Source organism: Mobula birostris, chromosome 10 (assembly GCF_030028105.1).
Source record: "Mobula birostris isolate sMobBir1 chromosome 10, sMobBir1.hap1, whole genome shotgun sequence".
Lineage (NCBI taxonomy): Eukaryota > Metazoa > Chordata > Chondrichthyes > Myliobatiformes > Myliobatidae > Mobula > Mobula birostris.
In genome coordinates, this window is record NC_092379.1 from 35,156,692 (window position 1) to 35,177,652 (window position 20,961).

At 44.2% G+C, this 20,961-nt stretch overlaps 1 protein-coding gene across 1 annotated transcript in view; it reads left to right on the plus strand.

Moving 5' to 3' along the window:
* The first annotated feature begins 2,733 nt into the window (after positions 1–2,733).
* LOC140203573 (uncharacterized) overlaps positions 2,734–20,961 on the plus strand; it is a 50,340-nt gene continuing 32,112 nt past the window's right edge. The window contains exons 1-10 of the mRNA XM_072269619.1: positions 2,734–2,905; positions 3,321–3,430; positions 4,409–4,499; positions 4,591–4,691; positions 8,086–8,318; positions 10,088–10,235; positions 13,060–13,215; positions 16,424–16,538; positions 18,865–18,935; positions 19,845–19,979. Of these exons, the coding sequence (XP_072125720.1) occupies positions 2,734–2,905; positions 3,321–3,430; positions 4,409–4,499; positions 4,591–4,691; positions 8,086–8,318; positions 10,088–10,235; positions 13,060–13,215; positions 16,424–16,538; positions 18,865–18,935; positions 19,845–19,979 (1,332 nt within the window). The remainder of the gene's footprint in view (positions 2,906–3,320; positions 3,431–4,408; positions 4,500–4,590; positions 4,692–8,085; positions 8,319–10,087; positions 10,236–13,059; positions 13,216–16,423; positions 16,539–18,864; positions 18,936–19,844; positions 19,980–20,961) is intronic.

Genomic DNA, 20,961 nt, shown 5'->3' on the forward strand with positions numbered 1-20,961 from the left:
AGCAGACTTCTTTAAAGAGTAGTACAGTATTTTCTACTGAGGAGGTGGAGCATGAAACAATGACAGTGACTTTTGAAATATTATTTCAGTAATTTTGTTTCTCTCTTTTTAGACACTGCTTCACCTGCTGAATATTTTGTCATTCTCTTTACATTTCCAGCACCTGTGATATTTTGATTTCTGTTTTCAAAAAGTTTACCTAAATTTCTAGCAGGTTTTCTTTCAATAGCTGATTGTTCCATCCAGTGACATAATTCATTCTATTCCGCAGTTTAATGATAATCTGTGAAATTTGCTGTGCTCCTGAGTCTGTGGGATTTGGCTCAGAAATGTTGTGAGTAGCTTGCTGTAACGTGCACGGAATCAGGCAGAATTTGTGAAAAGAAAAGCAGTCTACAATGTCGATCTGCGATCCTTCGTCACTGCAAAATTCCAAAGACAATATGATATTTATCTGCCAAGCTCTTAAGCTCAAAATTAGTTTTCTGCTTTTTGTTTTCAGGACTGAATCTGAAAAGAGCTGGAAATCGCTTCCTGAGGGTGAAGGATCTAATGTGTCATTGAGTTGCTTTGTTAAAAAGGGTACGTCTGCATCTCAAAATGTTCTCTCTGTAAACACCTGAGATGACACATTCCAAAAACACTTGATAAAAGAAAGTTTTTTAAGTTGAAAGTTTACAAGTATAAACACTTTTAAAAATTAGTTGAACAACTAAATTGTGTTTCTAAAAATAAAACCTACCTGCCTATTTCCTAAGCCAAGCTCATAGAACCATAAAAATAAATATGTTGGGAATTGCATCTGTGATGGTCAAGAAAAGAGCTATCCATTCTAATTCCACGTCCTACCTCAGGCTCTGTAGCCCAGTTGATCACAGCGCTTCAGATATTCATTTACTTTTTAAATATGAGGGGAATTTATGCCTTGGAAGTATTTCAGATCCCTCTACCATCCTCTGAGTGAAAATACTTTTAATACTACTAGCAGTTACTATGGACCTCAGTTTTTTTTTAATCCCCCTGTTCAGGAAATAAGCCCTTCTCATTTCTGCCATTTAATCCTCTCAATTTTATACATCTCAAGACTAGAAAACAACCCAAACTTATCCAATCTTTCCTCCATAGCTACAATTTTCCAGGCTTAACAATATCTCTTGTAAGACCGACCTGGGCTCCCACAATCCAGGCTATTCATATGGTACGGTATTGAAGGATTACTCTACCAATAGAGATGCAATGGTAACCGGAAACCTGTCTGGTTTTATCAATGTAACAGATAATGTAGTCCTAATTTTAAAAAGAAGTAGGAAGTGTTCTTCTTCCAGTTCTTGCCAATGTTTTTCTGGCAACCGACACTTAGAAAATTATCTGGTCCGTAATCTCTCCATCACTTCAATCACTTTCAGTTGCTTGGCCCAGATCACTTTATTTTCACTATGGGTTTAGTGTTTATACATTTTCATCCCCTTCCAGGAAGTCCTTAAGTTCTGCTTCTTTCTAGACAACAGACCTCATCAGTTCCCCTTCATCACCATCTTTCCTCATCTGGTAGAACTAGTTCTTACTCTCAAGTTTGACTTAGGTTTCTCCCACTTTCTCCAAACTAAAGGTGAAGCCTCGGACAGTTGCATGGGCCCCAATTAAACATGCCTTTTCAGCAGTTATATGGGACAATCCATGTTTCAAGCCTTCACTAGTAACGCCTTGGCTTCCTGCATATGGCGTGCACGCAGTAGCTTCATTTCGGGTACAGTGAACCAGATGCCCGATATGTTAACTCCACCTGCTCTCCTTGCTGATCTCCAGGGTCCCAAGCTTAAACCTCTCAGGCTGGGGATTGCCCTGCAGGTGATAGGGCATGGTCCTCAATTTCTCAACTCCCAGCATGCCCAGTAACTCATAGATGAGTCTACTCTCGAAGTCCCATCCCTGGTCGCTATGTATCCGCCTGGGGAAGGCCATAATGCATGAAATACTTCTCCCATAACACTTTTGCCACCGTAGTCGCCTTCTGGTCCTTGATAGGAAAAGCCTGAGCATATCCAGTGTAGTGGTCCGTGATGACTAAGACATTGGCCGTGTTGCTGGCATCGGGTTCTATAGACAGGAAATCCATACACACCAGGTCCAGGAGCCCTGCACTCTGCAGGTATGACAGAGGAGCTGCCTGCACAGGCAGTGTCTTCCAGCGTATGCAGCGAATGCACGACTTGCAGTACTCTTCAACCTCCAACTTCATTCAGGGCCAGAAAAACCATAGGTCTTTTCCACCCCCAAATGTCCAGAATCATCATGAAGTGAACTCAACGCAATGCTCCGATACTTCTCAGGCAGAACCAGCTGGCAACGCCGAGGTCGGTCCGGGGCTGACATGGCCGGTATAAAATTTGGTTCTTTAACTTCAAACGAGGCTATTCTCTCAGTAATGGAGGTACTGAAGCTGGTTTTGTCTTCTCCGCCTGCGCCATATCCCCCTTTCCAAATACATACCAGATAGTGCCAGTGCCCGGATCACCTCACTGAGCAGCTGCCACTCCTCCAGAACTCAATTCCGGCAGCTGCTTGCTCTTCAGAGCACGGTGATGGCAAACTGACACATGGCCTTTATAACCCTTATTTTGTTGTGTGGTTAGTAGAGAAACCAAATATAAAAGACAAAGACGCCACTCTTGTTAAAGTTAACAGTTTGTGCACAAAAATCTTTGGAGCTCACGCCTCCGGTGTTCCTCCTCAATGACCTCCGCCGAAACGTTGCCAACCGCTGGACCCTCGAATTCCCGTAGACTCCGTCCGGTGATCACCGAGCACTCCCCGCACTCGTTCTACCTCCTCACTCGCCTCGACCGAAAAACCACAAAAGCTCGGTTCCCAGACAAACAAGATAGAATAATGTGTCTCTCGTTTGGTTAGTTCCCTGTTATCTGTAGTTAAAACCCAAATATCGCAGCTACAGAGAAACTATTACATCAGCAGTTAGCATTACAGAGACGCCATTTCATTAGCCTTAGCAGTTAACATTACCAAGAACCCTACATGTGTTAGTCGGTATGTGTTCTAAGACTGGGGCTCTCAGTACATGTGTGATAAACAAAACAAAATGGTATGTGAGAGTTTCCAATTAATTCTGGCAGCTATTACTGCGTTGAATCAGATAGATTTTAATTGGAAGCTTAAGCTTCAGGTAGCGATAAATGAATAGAAACTAAGTAAAATTGTTACTTGATTTCTCCCTGCTGAGGTGTATATTTTGAATGATAAAGAATTGGTTGAATTGGAAGCTACTACATATTATAACTTGGATTTGATTGCATCCCTAACAGGGACAGCATCTGCCAAGAGATCTAGTGTAGACAAATTGAAGGAAGTGCATGAAAAGTATCAGGAGGAGAGATTGAAGGCACAGGAGGCCAGACTCAGTAAAAAACTAAAGGTAAGATTATTGTTATACCTTCTTACCTTGACTGTCCTGCCAGTCTTTGATTAGGGCAATAAGAAAGTTGTCTGTATATACTACTCCAAAATCAATTTGCTATCCACAATATTCATTGTTTAATTTGGAAAACTGTTGAGGAAATTAAGTATATGGTTATTCAAAGGGCTTGATCTAGCTTTATTCTTTTTGTTTCTGTTCCATTGCTGGAAGATCCTTCATATCACCGTCAACTTATTCTTAAGGCCCTTTGCATTGCTATATTGCTTCTGACGTTCACAAGTTTTTGAAAAGTATGTAGCTCATTCCACACTCTCACCACCTTCTGAGTGAAGAAATTCCCTCCTCATGTTCCCCTTAAACCTCTCACCTTTCACCCTTAAACCATGGCCTCTGGTTGTAGTCCCACCCAACCTCAGTGGAAAAAGTCTGCTTCAATTTACCCCAGATCCCTCATACCTCTGTCAAATCTCCTCTCAATCTTCTATGTTCCAAGGAATAAGGGCCTAACCTATTCAATCTTCCCTCATAACTCAGGTCCTCCAGTCCTGGCACCATCCTTATAAACCTTCTCTGTACTCTTTCAACTTTACTGACATCTTTCCTGTGGGTAGGCAGCTGAAACTGCACACGACACTCCAAATTAGGTCTTACTACTGTCTTATAGAATTTCAACATAACGTCCAAACTTACCTTGATTTATGAAGCCCAAGGTGCCAGAAGCTTTCTTCATGACCATATCTACCCATGGCACCACTTTCAGTGAATTATGGTCCTGTATTCATGGAAATGGATGACCAAAGCAGAGGCTCGGCATCTGTAGAAAGAGAAACCATTTAATGACTGGGCTCGGGACTTGTGCTGACGAGAATAATGTTGTGCGGTGCCCAGTGGAGTGGCCAGTAATATCTTTTTTTTTCCAGAATTCTGTTCAGGGTTGGATGGCATTGATCAATTTCATTTCTTTCCTTTCCCCAGTTACGGTTGAACAACATAAAGCAACTGTCCACAATTGCCTTGGCCTTGGGGGAAGAGCATACCCGGAGTGAGCTGCTCCCACTTCTGACTGGTAGGTACAAAGCTGCGTGTGGTTGGGCTGCCTCGGTTTGAACAATCGCCTCTCAGAATCGCCTTGCCACTGATTTCTCGTCTCGATGCAGACACCATTTTCGATGAAGACGAGGCACTGCTGGCATTAGCGGAGCAACTAGGGAGCTTCACGGTGCTCGTTGGCGGACCGGAGTATGTTCACTGTTTGCTGGTAAGAGCGGACGTACATTTACAAAGCACTGCACAGGACGGTCACGCGGTTAATGCCATTGAAGTGGTATTACTGTCTTAATAAAGGTTAATTTCCAGAAGATGATTCTCAAAGCAGCAGGGTTCCACAGGCAATGATAAAGTAAGTGACTTAATAATGAGTCATAGAAAAGTTCAGCACATGTTCCCCTTAAACATTTCACCTTTCACCCTTAACCCATGACCTCTAGCTGCAGTCTCATCCAACCTCAGTGGACAATGACTGCTTGCATTTACCCTATCTAAACCCCTCATAATCCTGTCTCCTTCTGTCATATCTCTTTGCAATCTTCTATGTTCCAAGTTAAAAAAAAGTCCTAACATATTCAATCTTTCCATATAACTCAGGTCCTCCAGACCCAGCAATGTCCCTGTAATCTTTCTTTGTTATGATGGGTTGCTTGAATGAGGGGTAAATGGACACATACAGAACCCTCTCTGCTTTTATTGTTTGCAATAAAATCTTTGAGGCAGATGAGGCTTTGTGCCACCCCAACATATTTGTAGGCACGAGAAAGTTTGCAGATGCTGGAAATCCAAAGCAACTCTCACAAAACGCTGGAGAAACTCAGCAGCTCAGGCAGCGTCTGTGGAAAAGAGTAAGCGGTCAATGTTTCTGGCCGAGACCCTTCTTCAGGACCTGGTTGAAATATTGGAGGGGTGTATCATTGAGAATTGCTACAGTGAAGTGTAGTTACTCTATCCCTGATCCAGGTTCACCCGCGCAGCCTGTTGGAAAACCTACACGGACTGATACCGTCCCCCGAACACTGAAACCTCTGCTCTGTATTAACCAAATATACGTTCAACATGAGCCCAACCGGGGGAAACAAAACACAGATTTTAATGCCCAGATGCAATGGTCCTATGCATTAAATATTTATTTAAAATAACATACTTGCATTGTTTTTAAATACCCATAATGGGGAACAAGATTCTGAAATTAAATAACGAGGGCCTCAGGCTATTACAGGGCATAGATCAAATTGAAATGATTTTCAGTGATCAGTTCATCATAGGACAATTCAGAATTAAAACAATGAAATCAATTTATGAAACCACCAAAGTAGCTCGATCAATGAGGTTTAACCAGGATGCTGCCTGCTTTAGAGGAAGTGCTACAACTTTATCAGACTCTGGGTGGGCCACGTCTGGAGTACTGCATGCAGTTCTGATTGTCCCACTATAGGAAAGATGTTGGGGCTTTGGAGTCAATGCGGAAGAGGTTCGCCAGAATGTTGCCTGGTTTAGAGGACTTGCGATCATGAGAGCTGGATAAACTTATGTTGTTTTCTCTGAAGCGCTGGAGGCCGAGGGGAGATCTGCTAGAGGTTTGTAAGATTATGAGGAGCATGTGCATAGATAAAGTAGAGAGGAGTATCTGTTTCCCAGGATTTAAATGTCTAATACCAGAGGTATGCATTGAAGGTGAGAGTGGGTAGGTAGGTTCAAGGGGGATGTGAGGGGTAAGTTTTTTTACCATCAGAGTGGTGGATGCCTGGAATACATTGACTGCTATGATGGTAGAGGCTTTTCAGAGACTTTTGGATAGGCACATGGGTATGAGAAAGATGGATGGAGATGGACATTGTGTAGGTAGGAGGGATTAGTTCTTGGTGGTTTTTGATTTTCTTTTTAGCTGGTTCAGCACAACATTGTGGGCCGAATGGCCTGTTTCTGTACTTTACTGTTCCATGTTTTACTTTATTGTTTGCAGTGGTTCCAAATTAGACATTCCAGCATTCAGTATGTTGAGTGTAGAGTGTGTACATTCTTTTTGTATTGATACTCCTTTCAAAAATGTTTTCTTTTTGTGTAAAATTACCTGCGAGTACAGGCAGAGAATTCTTAAAGCATTTACGTCAGGAATCCAATTTGCTCATGTGTGGGTAGGGGCTGTATATAAAATATCACAAACTGTTAGCAGTGTTTCTTGAAGAACGCTGAGATGGCGTGGCTTTGTATTATAGAAAATAGCAATTCAGAAATGTTTTCTCGGAGCCCCTGTGATGGCTGCAATTCTAAACTGGAACGTGGGCGCAGTTGTTGTTTGAATAGTTCCATAAGATATAGGTGCAGAGTTAGGCTATTTGGCCCATCGATCCATTTTCCCCTCTCAGCCCCAATCTCCTGCCTTCTCCCTGTATCCTTCCATGCTACGATTAATCAAGAGTCTTACAAATTGTCTTTCAATCATGGCTGATCCTTCTTTCCCCTCCTCTGCCCCACTCCCCAGTCTTCTCCCAGTAACCTTTGATGCCATGAACCTATCAAGAACCTATCAATCTCTGCCTTAAATATACCCAATGACTTGACCTCCACAGCCACCTGTGGCACAGAATTCCACATATTCACCACCCTCTGGCTAAAGAAATTCCTCATCATTTTCATTCTAAAAGGATATCCCTCTATTCTGGGGCTGTGTCCTCTAGCCTTAGACTCCCCTGCCATAGGAAACATCCTGTCCACATCCACTCTGTTCAGACCTTCCAACATTTGATAGGTTTCAATGAGGTCTCTTCTCATTCTTCTGAACTCCAGCGAGTACAGGCCCAGAGCCATCTAACACTCCTCACGTGACAAGCCTTTCATTCCCAGTATTATTTTCGTGAATCTCCTTTAAACTCTACACAATGTCAGCACCTCCTTTCATAGATGAGGGGCCCAAATCTCCTCATAATACTCTAAATGATGCCTCACCAATACATTATAAAACCTTAACATTACATCCCTGCTTTTATATTCTAGTGCTCTCGAAATGACTGCTAACATTGCATTTGCCTTCCTCAGCCTGCAAGTTAACCTTTAGTGAATGCTGCACGAGGACTCCCAAGTCCCTTTGCACCTCGGATTCTTGAATTTTCTCCCAATTTAGAATGTAGTTTACACTTTTATTTCTTCTAACAAAGTGGATGACCATGGACTTCCCTCAAACTTTGGCAAAATTATTATGACAGGCAGCTTCATGTTTATTTGCATATTAAAACCTCATAGGATGAACAATTATTGGTACTTAATTTGAAGATGAAATGGTAGTTACTGATAATTAGGAACATGACAGTGTAATTTCCATTTAATATTAGTACAGTGTTTTCTGGTTAGGAACCTTGAGAATTTCTGTGATTGAGAAAATATGTCCTTTGATTTATACAGTTTTTGGTAGTTTGTGTTTTATCCTCCAGCACGGCTCTATATTGTTCTACCTTTAAATGTTTCTCTGTCTCATGTTCTTTATGAGAATTCCTAATTCTCAGCAATGTAAGAATTTATCTTAAAGATTGTTTCTAAATATTGTGTTTCTTAGAAGTAGAGTAAAAAGAAGATGTGTTTCAGTTTAATTCTTTCCCACTAATCAGCCTCCCTTGGAGAACCTGGCAACGGTGGAAAAATCGGTAGTACGAGATAAAGCCATCGATTCACTGCGAGCCATCTCCCACGAGCACTCTCCTGCAGACCTAGAAGTCCACTTTGTGCCACTGGTCAAGCGCCTGACTTGTGGTGACTGGTTCACGTCCAGGACTTCGGCATGCAGCCTTTTCAGTGTCTGCTACCCTCGGGTATCCAGCTCTGTAAAGGCCGAGCTGCGTCAGTAAGTACTTTCCTCCCTTGGAATGCTGCAGATGAACATGATAGAAGTTAGCTAGGAATATTACAGTATTATTGTAGAAAATCTACATCCTGTAGTATCGCTCATTATGTACCGTGTCGTATGGTGTGGACGATCGTGGGTCTTTCCGTGGACACAATTGTTCTTGGCGAAGTTTTCTACGGAAGTGGTTTGCCATCTCCTTCTTTCTGGGCAGCGTGTGTCTTTACAAGACGGGTGACCCCCAGCCCATTATCAATACGCTTCCGAGACTGTCTGCCTGGTGTCAGTGTCAGGAGTTGAGATCTGCACCTGCTGCTCATACAACCGTCCACCACCTGCTCCCACGGCTTCACGTAGTCCTGATCGGGGAGGCTAAGCGGGTGCTACACCTTGCCCTAGGGTGACCTGCAGGCCAGTGGAGGGAAGGAGTGCCTTACACCTCCTTTGGCAGGGACGTATTTCCTTCCTGCCACCCAATTTCGGTATAATTTGGTTTTATTGGCGATAAGATGCTACCACCATGGTGGACAGGACCTTGTTTTAACTGAGTGGGTAGAAGTTTCTAGTTTAGAGAATAATCAGCCCCAAAATAGCACAGAAAGTGTGGCATTTTTGTTTTTAATGACATAAACTGAAGGTTTTTTGTGTGTTTTTAGTGAGGAAGGAGCAAAAGCCAAGGTGCATCATAGTGGAGTGGTGCTCATCGCTTACTCTCGGCTGTGGGGTTGAAGTGGCCTTGTCATTTACAAAGGCGTGCTCTTTTTGAGAGCCGTGTCTTGTCAAGCCTGTTGCTCTGCTTCAGGGCCATTTTGATTAATCTGGCGCGCAGAGGATTTCACCTGTTCGGAGGTGTTTGAGTTTTGTCGGACGAGAAGGTTGCTTTGGTAACTGTGTGCCCCTGCAGTCCACAACCAATGGCTCTGTTCTCCTCCAAGTGCAGGAGTCCCATATCTGGGGTTCACTTCCAGCCGCTTTACTCCCTGAATTAAAATTTTTTGTGGTGTCATTTGTGTAAACTTTCAGATACAGTCAGTTGTTTCAGAAAAAGACAGGGCTGTATGGTGGGGAAATTCTAGGCAGCTTCTAGAGTAGGTTACGTGGTCAGCACAACATTGTGGGCTGAAGGGCCTGTAGTGTGCTGTAAATTTCTATATTCTGTTGCTATCTTGAAGTATTTCTCAGGATAAAATCTGAATACCACAAATATTGGATTTTTGGATGGTGTGGTGGAGATGCGTCTCTACCAAAGGAGGTGTAAGGCTTCCTTCTGCTGGTCTGCAGGCCACCCTTGGGCAAGGTGTAGCTCCTGCTTCGATACCACCGACTCCCCTCCCCACCGCCCCCGCCCCGATCAGGGTCAGGTGAAGCCATGGGATCAGGTGGTGGATGAGCAGCCGGTGCAGATCACAAGTCCTGGTTATGCGACCCCTGACGCCAGGTAGACAGTTTCTGAAGTGTATTGATAATGGGCTGGGGGTCACCCACCTTGTAAAGACAAACACTGCCCAGAAGGCGGAAATGACAAACCACTTCTGTAGAAAACTTTACAGAGAACAATCAGGGTCATGGAAAGACCGTGACCACCCATAGCATATGACACAGCACATAATGATGATGGGTTTAGCAAAATATTTTAGTAGCTTCTGATTTAGAAACATTAATTGCAAAAATGTCAATTTTTAGTGCTTGTATTTCTGCTTGCGAATTGTTAAGTTCTGCATCAATGGGCGACTACTCCTATGTGACCTTTAATTTTATTTTTTCTGCAGACTTTTCCACAGCTTGTGCTCAGATGACACACCAGTGGTCCGCCAGGCAGCAGCATCAAAGTTGGGTGAATTTGCAAAGGTTGTGGAGCTGGAGTTTTTGAAAAGTGACATTCTACCCCTCTTCACTTCCCTGGCTTCTGATGAGCAGGTATGTAGTTGTAGAGCAGACACTGGGGTGGCAGCGGGAAGTCAAATTGAAGTGGGTGGCCATTGGGATACCCTGGCTGTCTCAGCGGACCCAGAGAAGGTGCTCGTTGAAGAAGCCGCCCCCCCAACCCCATCTGTGTTGGTCCTCCGATGTCGAGGAGGCCACGGCAGGAGCTCCAGATACAGCGAATAGCCCCGAGAGGAAAGCACCGCTTCGCCTGCAAGAACTGTTTGCAGCCCTGAACGGAGGCAAATGGGCGAGTGTAGACCTTGTCTTGCTTTCAGGGAGAGCGGCGAGGATGAATGAGTGGCGTGGAAACCTGAAGGGTGGGGTGGGTGAAGGGGGGTGTGATTAGTGGCAGAGGCCCCTTGCAGATAGCGGAGGATTGAGATTAGTCTAGGAGTCTATTGTGGGTGGTGGGGGCTACAGACACTGATGCGCTGGAAAGGCTTGTGGGGTGGGAATGCAGGTGACGTGGATGAGGGAAGCGTGGATTATAGTGAAGAAAGGTGATCTTATTCCCCATGGCTTGTCATGATTCATCTTGCTGAAGCTGCTGCTGTCACCTTGGCTTTATGTCACATGTGTATCAATTGCTTGTACTGAGAAGCCTCTGTATCCCACACATCATGGCAGTGTGTGAAATAAGGAGAGCAGTTGGCTCATTCCGGTCACAGGCTGTCTGTCATTCCGCTCACTGGAGCAATTGCATGATTTCACACCTCTCCCCCCCACATTACCGCTTGCATTTTACTGTATGGATCAGCTGGAGGTGGGAAAGATTAGTATGGATGGTGTGTCCGTGGCAAAGAACTGAGTTGCATCCGGTCAATACGTCCATGTACTCAATATGCTTCGCCTTGTTAATGCCACTTCCTGCTTGCAAAGTTTCTGTTGTCGTAGTCTGCACCATCTGTTCACCTTTGTAACCGGGGTTCACAACCCTCTTTTACGCCATCGACCCCCTACCATCAACCGAGGGGCCCCAGGTTGGGAGCCCCTGCTTTATAAACTTCCTTTGTCCACAGTAGATGGAAGCGGTGCCTGTCAATCTATCGACATGATTACACCATTCCAGTACTCCAGCTGGAGATGCTCCTCCAAGAAGGTGGTTATCTTGAGGCTTTTGCCTGAAGAGTGAACTGTTTAATCAGTGTGTGTCCTTTCATATTCCTCCAACCTAAAGTATCCCGGGCAAAAGGCTTGACGCAGTCCGCAGTATCCTCGTGCACGAAGGAGCCAGAGTTGTACAGAAATAGTACGCTGAAGGGGAGCTGGGATGGACACTTTGGACTCTCACCTAGCTTCTGGTTAACGGTTGGACGTGTGCTCCTTGGTGTTGAGTAAGCTTCTCTTCTGGTTACTGTCCAGTGACTCCTGGAAATAAACCTTCACATCTGTAGCCAAGGAGATGTTCACACTTGCTCCAGGTTCAGACCCCACCAATGATGGCTAGCATATCAAAACAAGGATGTAATGTTCACATTTTATAAGGCTTCACTTGGAATATTGAAGGTAGTTTTGGGCCCCTTATCTTACAAAGGGTTTGCCAAGACAGGAGTGGGTTCAAAGGAGGGTCACGAAAGTGATTGAAAGGTCCAGGATTGAAAGGCTTGTCGTACGAGGAGCATTTGATGGCTCTGTGCCTGTAATCATTTGAATTCAGAAGAATGAGGGGGAGGGATCTCATTGTAACCTGTCAAATACTAAAAGGCCTCTAGAGTGGATATGGGGAGGATGTTTTCTATGGTGGGACAGCCGAAGACCAGAGGAAGCAATCTCAGAGCAGAGGTTTGTCCATTTAGAATGGAGATGAGGAAGGATTTCCTTATCCAGAGAATCTGTGGAATTCATTGTCACAGAGGAGAAGTCATTGGGTATATTCAGGGCAGAGAGGTTGATAGATTCTTGATTAGTCAGGACATGAGAAGTGACCTGGTTGAAGCGTATAAGATGATGAGAGGCATTAATCGTGTGGATAGCCGGAGGCTTTTTCCCAGGGCTGAAATGGCTAACATGAGGGGGTATAGTTTTAAGGTGCTTGAAAGTAGGTATAAGGGGGACGTCAGAGGTAAGTTTCTCACCTAGAGAGTGGTGGGTGTGTGGAATGCACTGACAACAAAGGTGGTAGAGATGGATACAGTAGGGTTTTTTAAGAGACTCTTAGATAGGTACATGGAGCTTAGGAAAATAGAAGGCTATGCGGTAGGGAAATTCTAGGCAGTTTCTCGAGTAGGTTACATGGTCGGCACAAATTTGGGGCCGGATGGCCTGTAAAGTGCTGTAGATTTCCATGTTTCGATGAAGGGATATGGGGAGAAGGCAGGAGATTGGGCTGAAGGTGAAATGGATCAACCATGATGAAATGGCAAAGCAGACTCGATGGGCCAAATGGCCTAATTCAGCTCCTACATCCTACGGTGAAAAGTGACCACTTGGGTGATTAGCTTGGAGATTCACTCAGCAGAGAGTGGTGCTTCAAGAGCAGGAGAAAGAAAATTGATTTATCAATAAATTTTTGCACTGTCATGACATTTGCTAATATACTAATCCAAGGAATGCTTCCATCAAAGGTTGCATGTTGATACACTCCAGTACTTGTATCCTGGGAAGATTCCAGCACACATTGCAAAGTAATGAAACCTGTTGCTACTTTCTAGGTGATCTGAACGGATATCATCTGGGAAACAATTGTTATATTGTCAGTATTTATTTTTATGAATTTTTTGATGAGATTAGTTCTTCCTAATGTTAACTTCAGTAAATTAATTTTGTTTTTTAATGAAGAACCAGCTCGATCCCGGTTTGAACATCTTTTTCACAGGATTCGGTGAGGCTGTTGGCAGTTGAGGCTTGTGTGAGCATAGCCCAGCTGCTGCCCCAGGAAGACCTGGAAGCGTTGGTGATGCCGACCCTCCGGCAGGCAGTGGACGATGAATCCTGGCGTGTTCGCTATGTGGTGGCAGACAAATTTTCTGAGGTACGTGTTATTGCTACAGCACAAAGTGCATCTCTTTGGTATGATGATATGGTGCATTTATGTTTTAAAACTAGTCTTTAAGTTTTCTGTTCCAGCTGGAATCCCTTCTGATTCTGTCAAAAGTCATGAAAACACGATTAGTTCCTCTAATATAGTTTTAAAAAACCATTAAATCAAGCACCTGCGTATTTTTAATATAATTGACTGACATGCCAAAAGGTGCTGAGATTTCTTTCCAGATTCATTTAATTAGCCTGTTTTTAAACATGGATCTGAAATAGAACAAAGTTGGTCTGAATTGAGCTCAGATCTTTTTCAGTGTATCTGAAGGATAATCCTGTGACAGGGGTTTAGAACAAACTTGTTGGCATAGTGCCAGGGATCTGGGGATTCAGCACGTGCACAGGTTGATGACACTGATATTTTTCACTTTTGACTGGAGGAAGTTAAGGGGAACTTCAGTTCTGTTTAAAAATGAGCCGAAAGATCGAAAAGCCAGGACGATCCTCAGAGACTTTGACACTCAGGAACTTGAAATTACTCACCGTTTCCACAGTCCCCTTGATTAGGACTGATGTGTGTTCCCTTGACTTCCCCTTCCTGACGTCCACAATCAGTTCCTTGGTTTTACTGTCATTGTGGTAAATTTTGTGATGTAGTGCATTAATTAATTAATTTAATTAAAATTTTGATGGACTGGACTTTGCTGGTTCCTTCCCACTGCTGACTTCACACAAACCAGGTATGGTGTAGGGAGGTGGTGATTTAACTTCACCCTCCTGTGGTCCACAATCAGTTCCTTGGTCTGACTGACAAAGTGCCAGATTGTTGCCACACCACTCAACCAGCTGATCTATCTCACTCCTCTTCGGCTCCTTGTCACCATCTGAAATTCTGCCAACAATAGTTGTGTCATCGGCAGATTTATAGCCCTGAAGAGCAGTCTCGGCCCGAAAGATCGACTGTTTATTTCATTTCCATAGATGCTGCCTGGCCTGCTGAGTTCCTCCAGTATTTTGTGCTAAGTTTCCAGCATCTGCAGAATCTCCTGTGTGTTTATAGTTTTTGAACCAGATGGTCTTTGTTCTGAGTACAAAACTTGTTGCCTCAGGCTTCCTCCTGGTGCTCCGGTTTCCTCGCACAGTCCAAAAGCATTCCGGTTAGTATGTTAAAGGGTCATTGCAGATTGTTGCACAAGTTGGTGGCTTACTGGCGGTGCAGTTTGAAGGGCCGGAACAGCTTGTTGTGTTCTGTGTCTCCAATTAAATCTATGCCCTTTAGTCTTAGGCTTTCCTAGCCTGGGAAAACACTCGGATCAACTGAAATCTCCGTGCTTTTCTCACCACAATGTAATCCAAATCCTCAAAATAAAGGCACATTGCCTACACAGGTTAATTGCAAACATTAACGATCAGGTTAACATTATTTAACAATTAAGAAACATTATTTAATCATTAAATAACATTATTTAGTTGTTTTTTTTGACCTGAGAAATTAGCTGATTAGAATTGCTCACGTTGTTGTCTGTGTACCATACTTTCGGATTCAGAGCCATCAACGACAATATTTTCTCAACTTTGCCTTTCTTTAAAAATTTAAAATTCCGTCTCTTTAGGCCAGGAAAATCTGGTCCCACCCAAAGAATTGAAATTAAATCTTTCTGTTCTGTATGAGTGTAAAATCTGTACTGAAGCAGCTGGTTTATCTGTGGATATTTTATCAAGGATAGATCATTACAGCTGTTTTACCTGGGTAACACTAAAGAATGCTGCTTCTAAATGGACACCATTTATCTGACCATTCCCTTTTTCTCCCCACTCATTTATTTCTTTACCAGAGCATCGGGTATCCACTCATTGATAAACATCTGAACACAATGGCAACATTTCTCTGGGTTTCTTTCCTCTTACCCCATAGCTTCACGTGACCCTGATTGGGGGGTGGGGTTGGCTAAGCAGGTGCTACACCTTGCCCAAGGGTGACCTGCAGGCTAGCGGAGGGAAGGAATGCCTTACACCTCTCTTGGTAGAGATGTATTTCCACCCCGCCACCCATGATAAAATTACATAATTCAAAACTGTAAACCTGATCGAAAATTAAAGCAAATTACAGATGGACCAGTGTTCAAAAGCACACAGAAAACACCGCCATTTTGTCAGTTTAGGATTATTACCCCTGGAACAGGCAAAGACTTTATATTGTCTGTCTTTATAAGATAACTAACCTGTGTTCAAAAATAAGCTCCATATAAGGTAACACACACAAAAATGCTGGAAGAACTCAGCAGGTCAGGCTGCATCTATGAAAGTGAATAAACAGTCGGTGTTTTGGGCCAAGACCTTTCATCAGGACTGGAAAGGAAGGGGAAATATGCCAGAACAAGATAAAGGTTGCCAGAGCACTTGTGAAATTGGCACCAACCCATTATTGGAAAACAATTGCATTAGAACGGTACGGAGTTTATTGTATTTATAATGTTCTGCTATCATTGCTAATGACAGACCATCACAAAAGGCACTTTCTATGCTCAAGATCACGTATAAACTAATCTTGCAGTGAAGTCTGTAGCTAAGGTATAGTTCAGATTTTTAATTTTGAAGTTCATATTTTCAGAGTACATACATGTCACCACATACAACCCTGAGATTCATTTTCCTGTGGGCATACTCAGCAATTTCTATAGAATAGTAACTGTAAACAGGATCAATAAAAGATAAAGTACAAATGCAAATATAAATAAATAGCAATAAATAACAAGAGTATGAAATAACAAGGTAAAGAGTAATTAAAGTAAGATCATTGCTTGTGGGAACATCTCAATCGATTAAGTGTACTGATCCCCTGTAGTTCAAGATCCTGATGGTTGAGGGGTAATAACTGTTCTTGAACCTGGTGGTGTGGGTCCTGAGGCTTCTGTACCTTCTACCTGATAGTTGAGGGGTAGTAACTGTTATTGAACCTGGTGGTGAGAGTCCTGAGGCTTCTGTACCTTCTACCTGATGGTTGAGGGGTAGTAACTGTTATTGAACCTGGTGGTGTGGGTCCTGAGGCTCCTGCACCTTCTACCTGATGGCAGCAGCGAGACAAGCGTGGAAAAGAAAGATGGTGTTGTCTTTGTGATTCCTCTGTTCACGTGTTAATGCACAGATTGCTGCTATTGAAACCCGCTCTATCTTTGTTACTCATTTGGTTTCTCTTGCCTTTAAAGCTTCAGAAAACCGTGGGTCCTGAAATTGCGGAAAATGATCTGGTTCCTGCTTTCCAAAACCTGTTGAAAGATTGTGAGGCTGAAGTGCGAGCAGCTGGGGCCAACAAAGTTAAAGGTTGGTTGGGAATTCTCATTCTTGTCTTTTCCATCCGGTTAAGATGTTGTTGGTGAAGCACAGTGACAACTTTCTGGCAGCAGAAACAACTATCAATTACTTTAGTAATAGACTCTTGTTCTGGGCAATGACACTGCAATCTGTGCCTGTAACTTTCCTAGTGGAGATGAGCCTTTGATCCAGCTGTACAACCTGGCATTTTGCAGTGCAGTCCTAAACATTATTTGCTTCCGTTTCTTGTCTGCACAATTTGTCTTTTTTTTCCTGCGCATTGTGTGATTGACGGTTTTCTGGTTTTTAATAGGTTCTGTTGGGTTCCTTTGCTTTCTGGCTGCCTGTAAGGTTGTGTATAGTACACATGGTGGTTGCACATTTTGTCCGACGATGACAGGAAACCTGTGCGGGAGAGTTTTTAAAATGGAAAACCCTTTGCACTGTGGCAGTTCCACTCTCTTGGCCTCAGAAGTCCGGGTCCAGTGGTATGAACAAGCGCCAGAAGAAACTGGGGTCTTCTTGTTTGCAGTGGATGACCAGGACGCTTTCTGTGTCTTTTCATGCCCCTCGTTCTCCACAGAGCGATGCAGAGCCACCTTCCTGGCCATTGGGCTTTACTGTAGATCGCACCCGCCCAGTCCGCTGAGGCTGACTTTGCGCGCTAGGACTGGCTTGTCCGAATCTCACCGGAGTATGAGACTGCTGTCACGTGCAAATGGCTGCTTGCAGCCACAGGGGAGAGATGAGTGTCCGGTGGGGAGCACAGGTGAGTGAGCTGCCCCGGAATGGACACGACAAGCCCCTTCACCAGAGGTGCGACCCCTTCCCTGGACACCCCTGAACTTTGAACTCCTGTGAAAGATGTAAACAAGGTTGAAAGAATGCAGAGAAAATTTACAAGGATGTTTCCTGGTCTGGAGGACCTGACTTAGAAGGAAAGATTGAATAGGTTAGGACTGTATTCTTCAGAATGCAGAAGATTGAGAGCAGATTTGATGGAGGTACAATATTATGGGGGGGTATGGATGGGATAAATGCAAGCAAGTTTTTTCCACTGAGGTTGGGTTGGACTACAACCAGAGGTCATGGGTTAAGAGTGAAAGGTGACAGCTTAAGGGGAACATGAGGGGAAACTTCTTCACACAGAGGGTCATGAGAGTGGAACGAGCTGCCAGCACAAGTGGTCCATGCAGTTTTGATTTCAATATTTAAGAGAAGTTTGGATAGGTACATGGATAGTACGGATATGGGGCGGGGGGGGGTGTTATGGTCCTGCTGCAGGCAGATGGGAGTAGACAGTTTGAATTGTTCAGAATGGACGAGAGGGGCCAAAGGGCCTTTTCTGCGCTGTGCTTTTCTATGACTCTATTTAATGTGGTACCACATATCCAGGTGACACTTCTCCAAGTGAGAACAGCATGCCAGCATGCCTCCCCTTTGGCATCCTGATCTGATCCCAGAACTGGATGACAGCAAATGGAAAGGAATTGTGTGCCACTTGACTTCATGTTTCGATGGTGGCTGCTCCTTACAAAGTGCACTTCATTGCTTGTGCAGAGTCTTGAAAGGTTGTGAGATTGTGAAAAAGAGTGAATGCTGTTCTTTACGTTTGTACCACTGACTGCCTAACCCGAGGCCCTCCGTTGGTCAGGGTCCAGCATGGATGTTACGTGCAGCTGTCTACGTGATACGTAAGCCAGGGCAGTATGATATGGAGAGTAAGCTGTTGCCCATGTAGCAGGCTCCCCCTCTCCACGCATCTGATGAATCCAAAGGATCGGCAGAGACCGATACAGTTTGGTACCAGTGGCCTCGCAGGAGTTGCCAGTCAGCGTTGAACTCAACGTAGGACTGCCTCGGAGAATCCGGCTCCGGATTACAGATGTGCCAGAATTGAACCTGTGCTGTCTGACTCTTGATGTTTACACTGTAGGTGCTGGCCTTGCTTTTCCTTGTGCGACTTAAATTGTGCTTCAGAATGTATGTTTTCTCTTGCCACAATCTTGTGAGAAGATACAAATATTAAGGCAGATGCTTTTCAGCAATTGCTTAATCTGTTAAACTTTATTGATTTATCATTGTGGTGAGAGTGTGGAACGAGTTGCCAGCGCAAGTGGTGCGTGCAAGCTCGATTTCAACATTTCAGAGAAGTTTGGATGGGTACGTAGATGGTAGTGGTATTGAGGGCTATGGTCCAGATGCAGGTTGATGGGAGTAGGCAATTTAAATGGATCGGCACAGAATAGATGGGCTATTTCTGTGCTGTACTTTTCTCTGACTCCATTGTTTTGTTTGAGAATAACTCTCTAACATGCAGTACTCTATCTTGCAGATTTCTGTGAAAACTTGCCAGTAGATTGCAGGGAGACTGTCATAATATGTCACATCTTGCCGTATGTTAAGGTAATATGCCTTCTCAAATTCTTGGCTGGTTATACAGTCTATCTAAAATTAATGTAGCAACCCATCTCATTCACTTCAGGAAAAAGTCCCTCAGTAATTTGGGTGGGCCTGAAACGAGGATTCAGGCACCATTTATCAGTGTGAACTGCTTGTAACTGGAAAAGCTCAGTGTCCAAGCACGAGTCACATCTTGCCCCCTCTCCCGCCCCATCCCCCTCTCCCGTCCCATCCCCCTCTCCTGCTCCCTCCCCATCCCCCTCTCCTGCTCCCTCCCCCTCTCCCAAAGGGCTGAGTTCTGCCAAAGGGTTTTGGACAGAAATGTCGACTGTCCTTTTCTCCATAGGTGCTGCCTGGCCTGCTGAGTTCCTCCAGCATCTTGTGTGTGTTGCTGGTTTTTTAACATGGTGTTGGCTGCCTGGAGTGATGGTGGAGGCAGATATATCGGGGACTTTTAATGACGTTTAGATAAGCACACAAATGTGAGGAAAACGGAAGAATATGGACATCGTGTAGATTAGATTGCCCACTTGATTAGGAATTTAAGTATAACATTGTGGGTTATAGGGCCGGTTCTGTTCCATGATTTATATAAACTAGAATATCAAACTGTAAAAGAAATTATTTAAGAATGATCCATGACTGACCAGGTGGATCATAAGAACGTGGAGCAGGATGGCATCATGAGTGAGATATCTAATGACAAACAAGAGAAAATCTGCAGATGCTGGAAATCCGAGCAACACACACAAAATGCTGAAGGGACTCAGCAGGCCAGGCAGCTTCTATGGGGAACAGTACAGTCGACGTTTCTGTAGGTGCTGCCTGGCCTGCTGAGTTCCTCCAGCATTTTGTGCGACTGAGATATCTGTCTGGGTTTTCATTTGATCATTTTATGTGTTTCTTTTCCAGGAACTTGTGTCTGACACCAATCAACACGTGAAGTCAGCTCTGGCCTCTGTTATTATGGGCTTGTCCACCATCCTGGGCAAGGACAGCACTGTTGAGCACCTGCTTCCCCTGGTCTTGGCTCAGCTCAAAGATAAGGTAATTTTATCATGAAGTACAAACTTTAACATACCCCTTGCGTGACTGGTGGCCATGGTGGATAATATTTGATTAGCCTACCGAAATCAGGCAAACACCAATGGAGAGCTTTCTTCTGTGTGCTGTTTGGAAGCTGTTGTCAAGTCCAGAGTGCTGATGAAAGGTCACTTATTGTTCATTAGGCGATCAAAAAGTTGGTTGTCGTCTCTGGAACTTGTACATCTGCTGAAGGTGACGAGCAGTCCATGCTCCACCACAAGATACAGGTATCTGGATAAGTGTGCCAGAACGGGACGTGTTGCAACACAGACTGATGTGTCTAGGCTTTTACTCTCATTGATATCGATTCCTGGAAGGGGACAGCAGTTGGCCCATGTTCATCTGCTTTCTTTCCTGTTGACAAACATTGTAACTGCCGTTTGCTTGGAGCTGTGCGGTGATGTCCAGCATTCTAAAGTGGATAATCACAGATTCTGCAGATGCTGGCAATCCACAGCCACACGCGTGCACACACACATACACACACACACACACACAATGCTGGAGGAACTCAGCAGGTCAGGCAGCATCTATGGAGGGGAATGAACCCTTGGGCTGACACCCTTCGTCAGGACTGGAAAGGAAGGGGGAAGGCGCCAGAATAAGAAGGTTGGGAGGATGGGGGGAGTACAAGCTGGTAGGTGATAGGTAGACCAGGTGATGGGAAAGGTTGGTGTGTAGGGGAGGGGAGTTGAAGGCAGGTGATGGGTGGGAAAGGTGAAGGGCTGGAGAGGATAGCTAGTAGGGGAATTAAGGTTTATGGGGAAAAGGCAGGTAGATGGAGCTTAGTTTATGGACAGATCAGCCATGATCTTACTGAATGGCGGGGCAGGCTTGATGGGCCGGGTGGCCTACTCCTGCTCCTATTTCTTATGTTTTTATGAATCATGAATGGAATAACAACTGTTTCTTCCACCAGAGTCTCTCGAACTGTTCTTTTAGT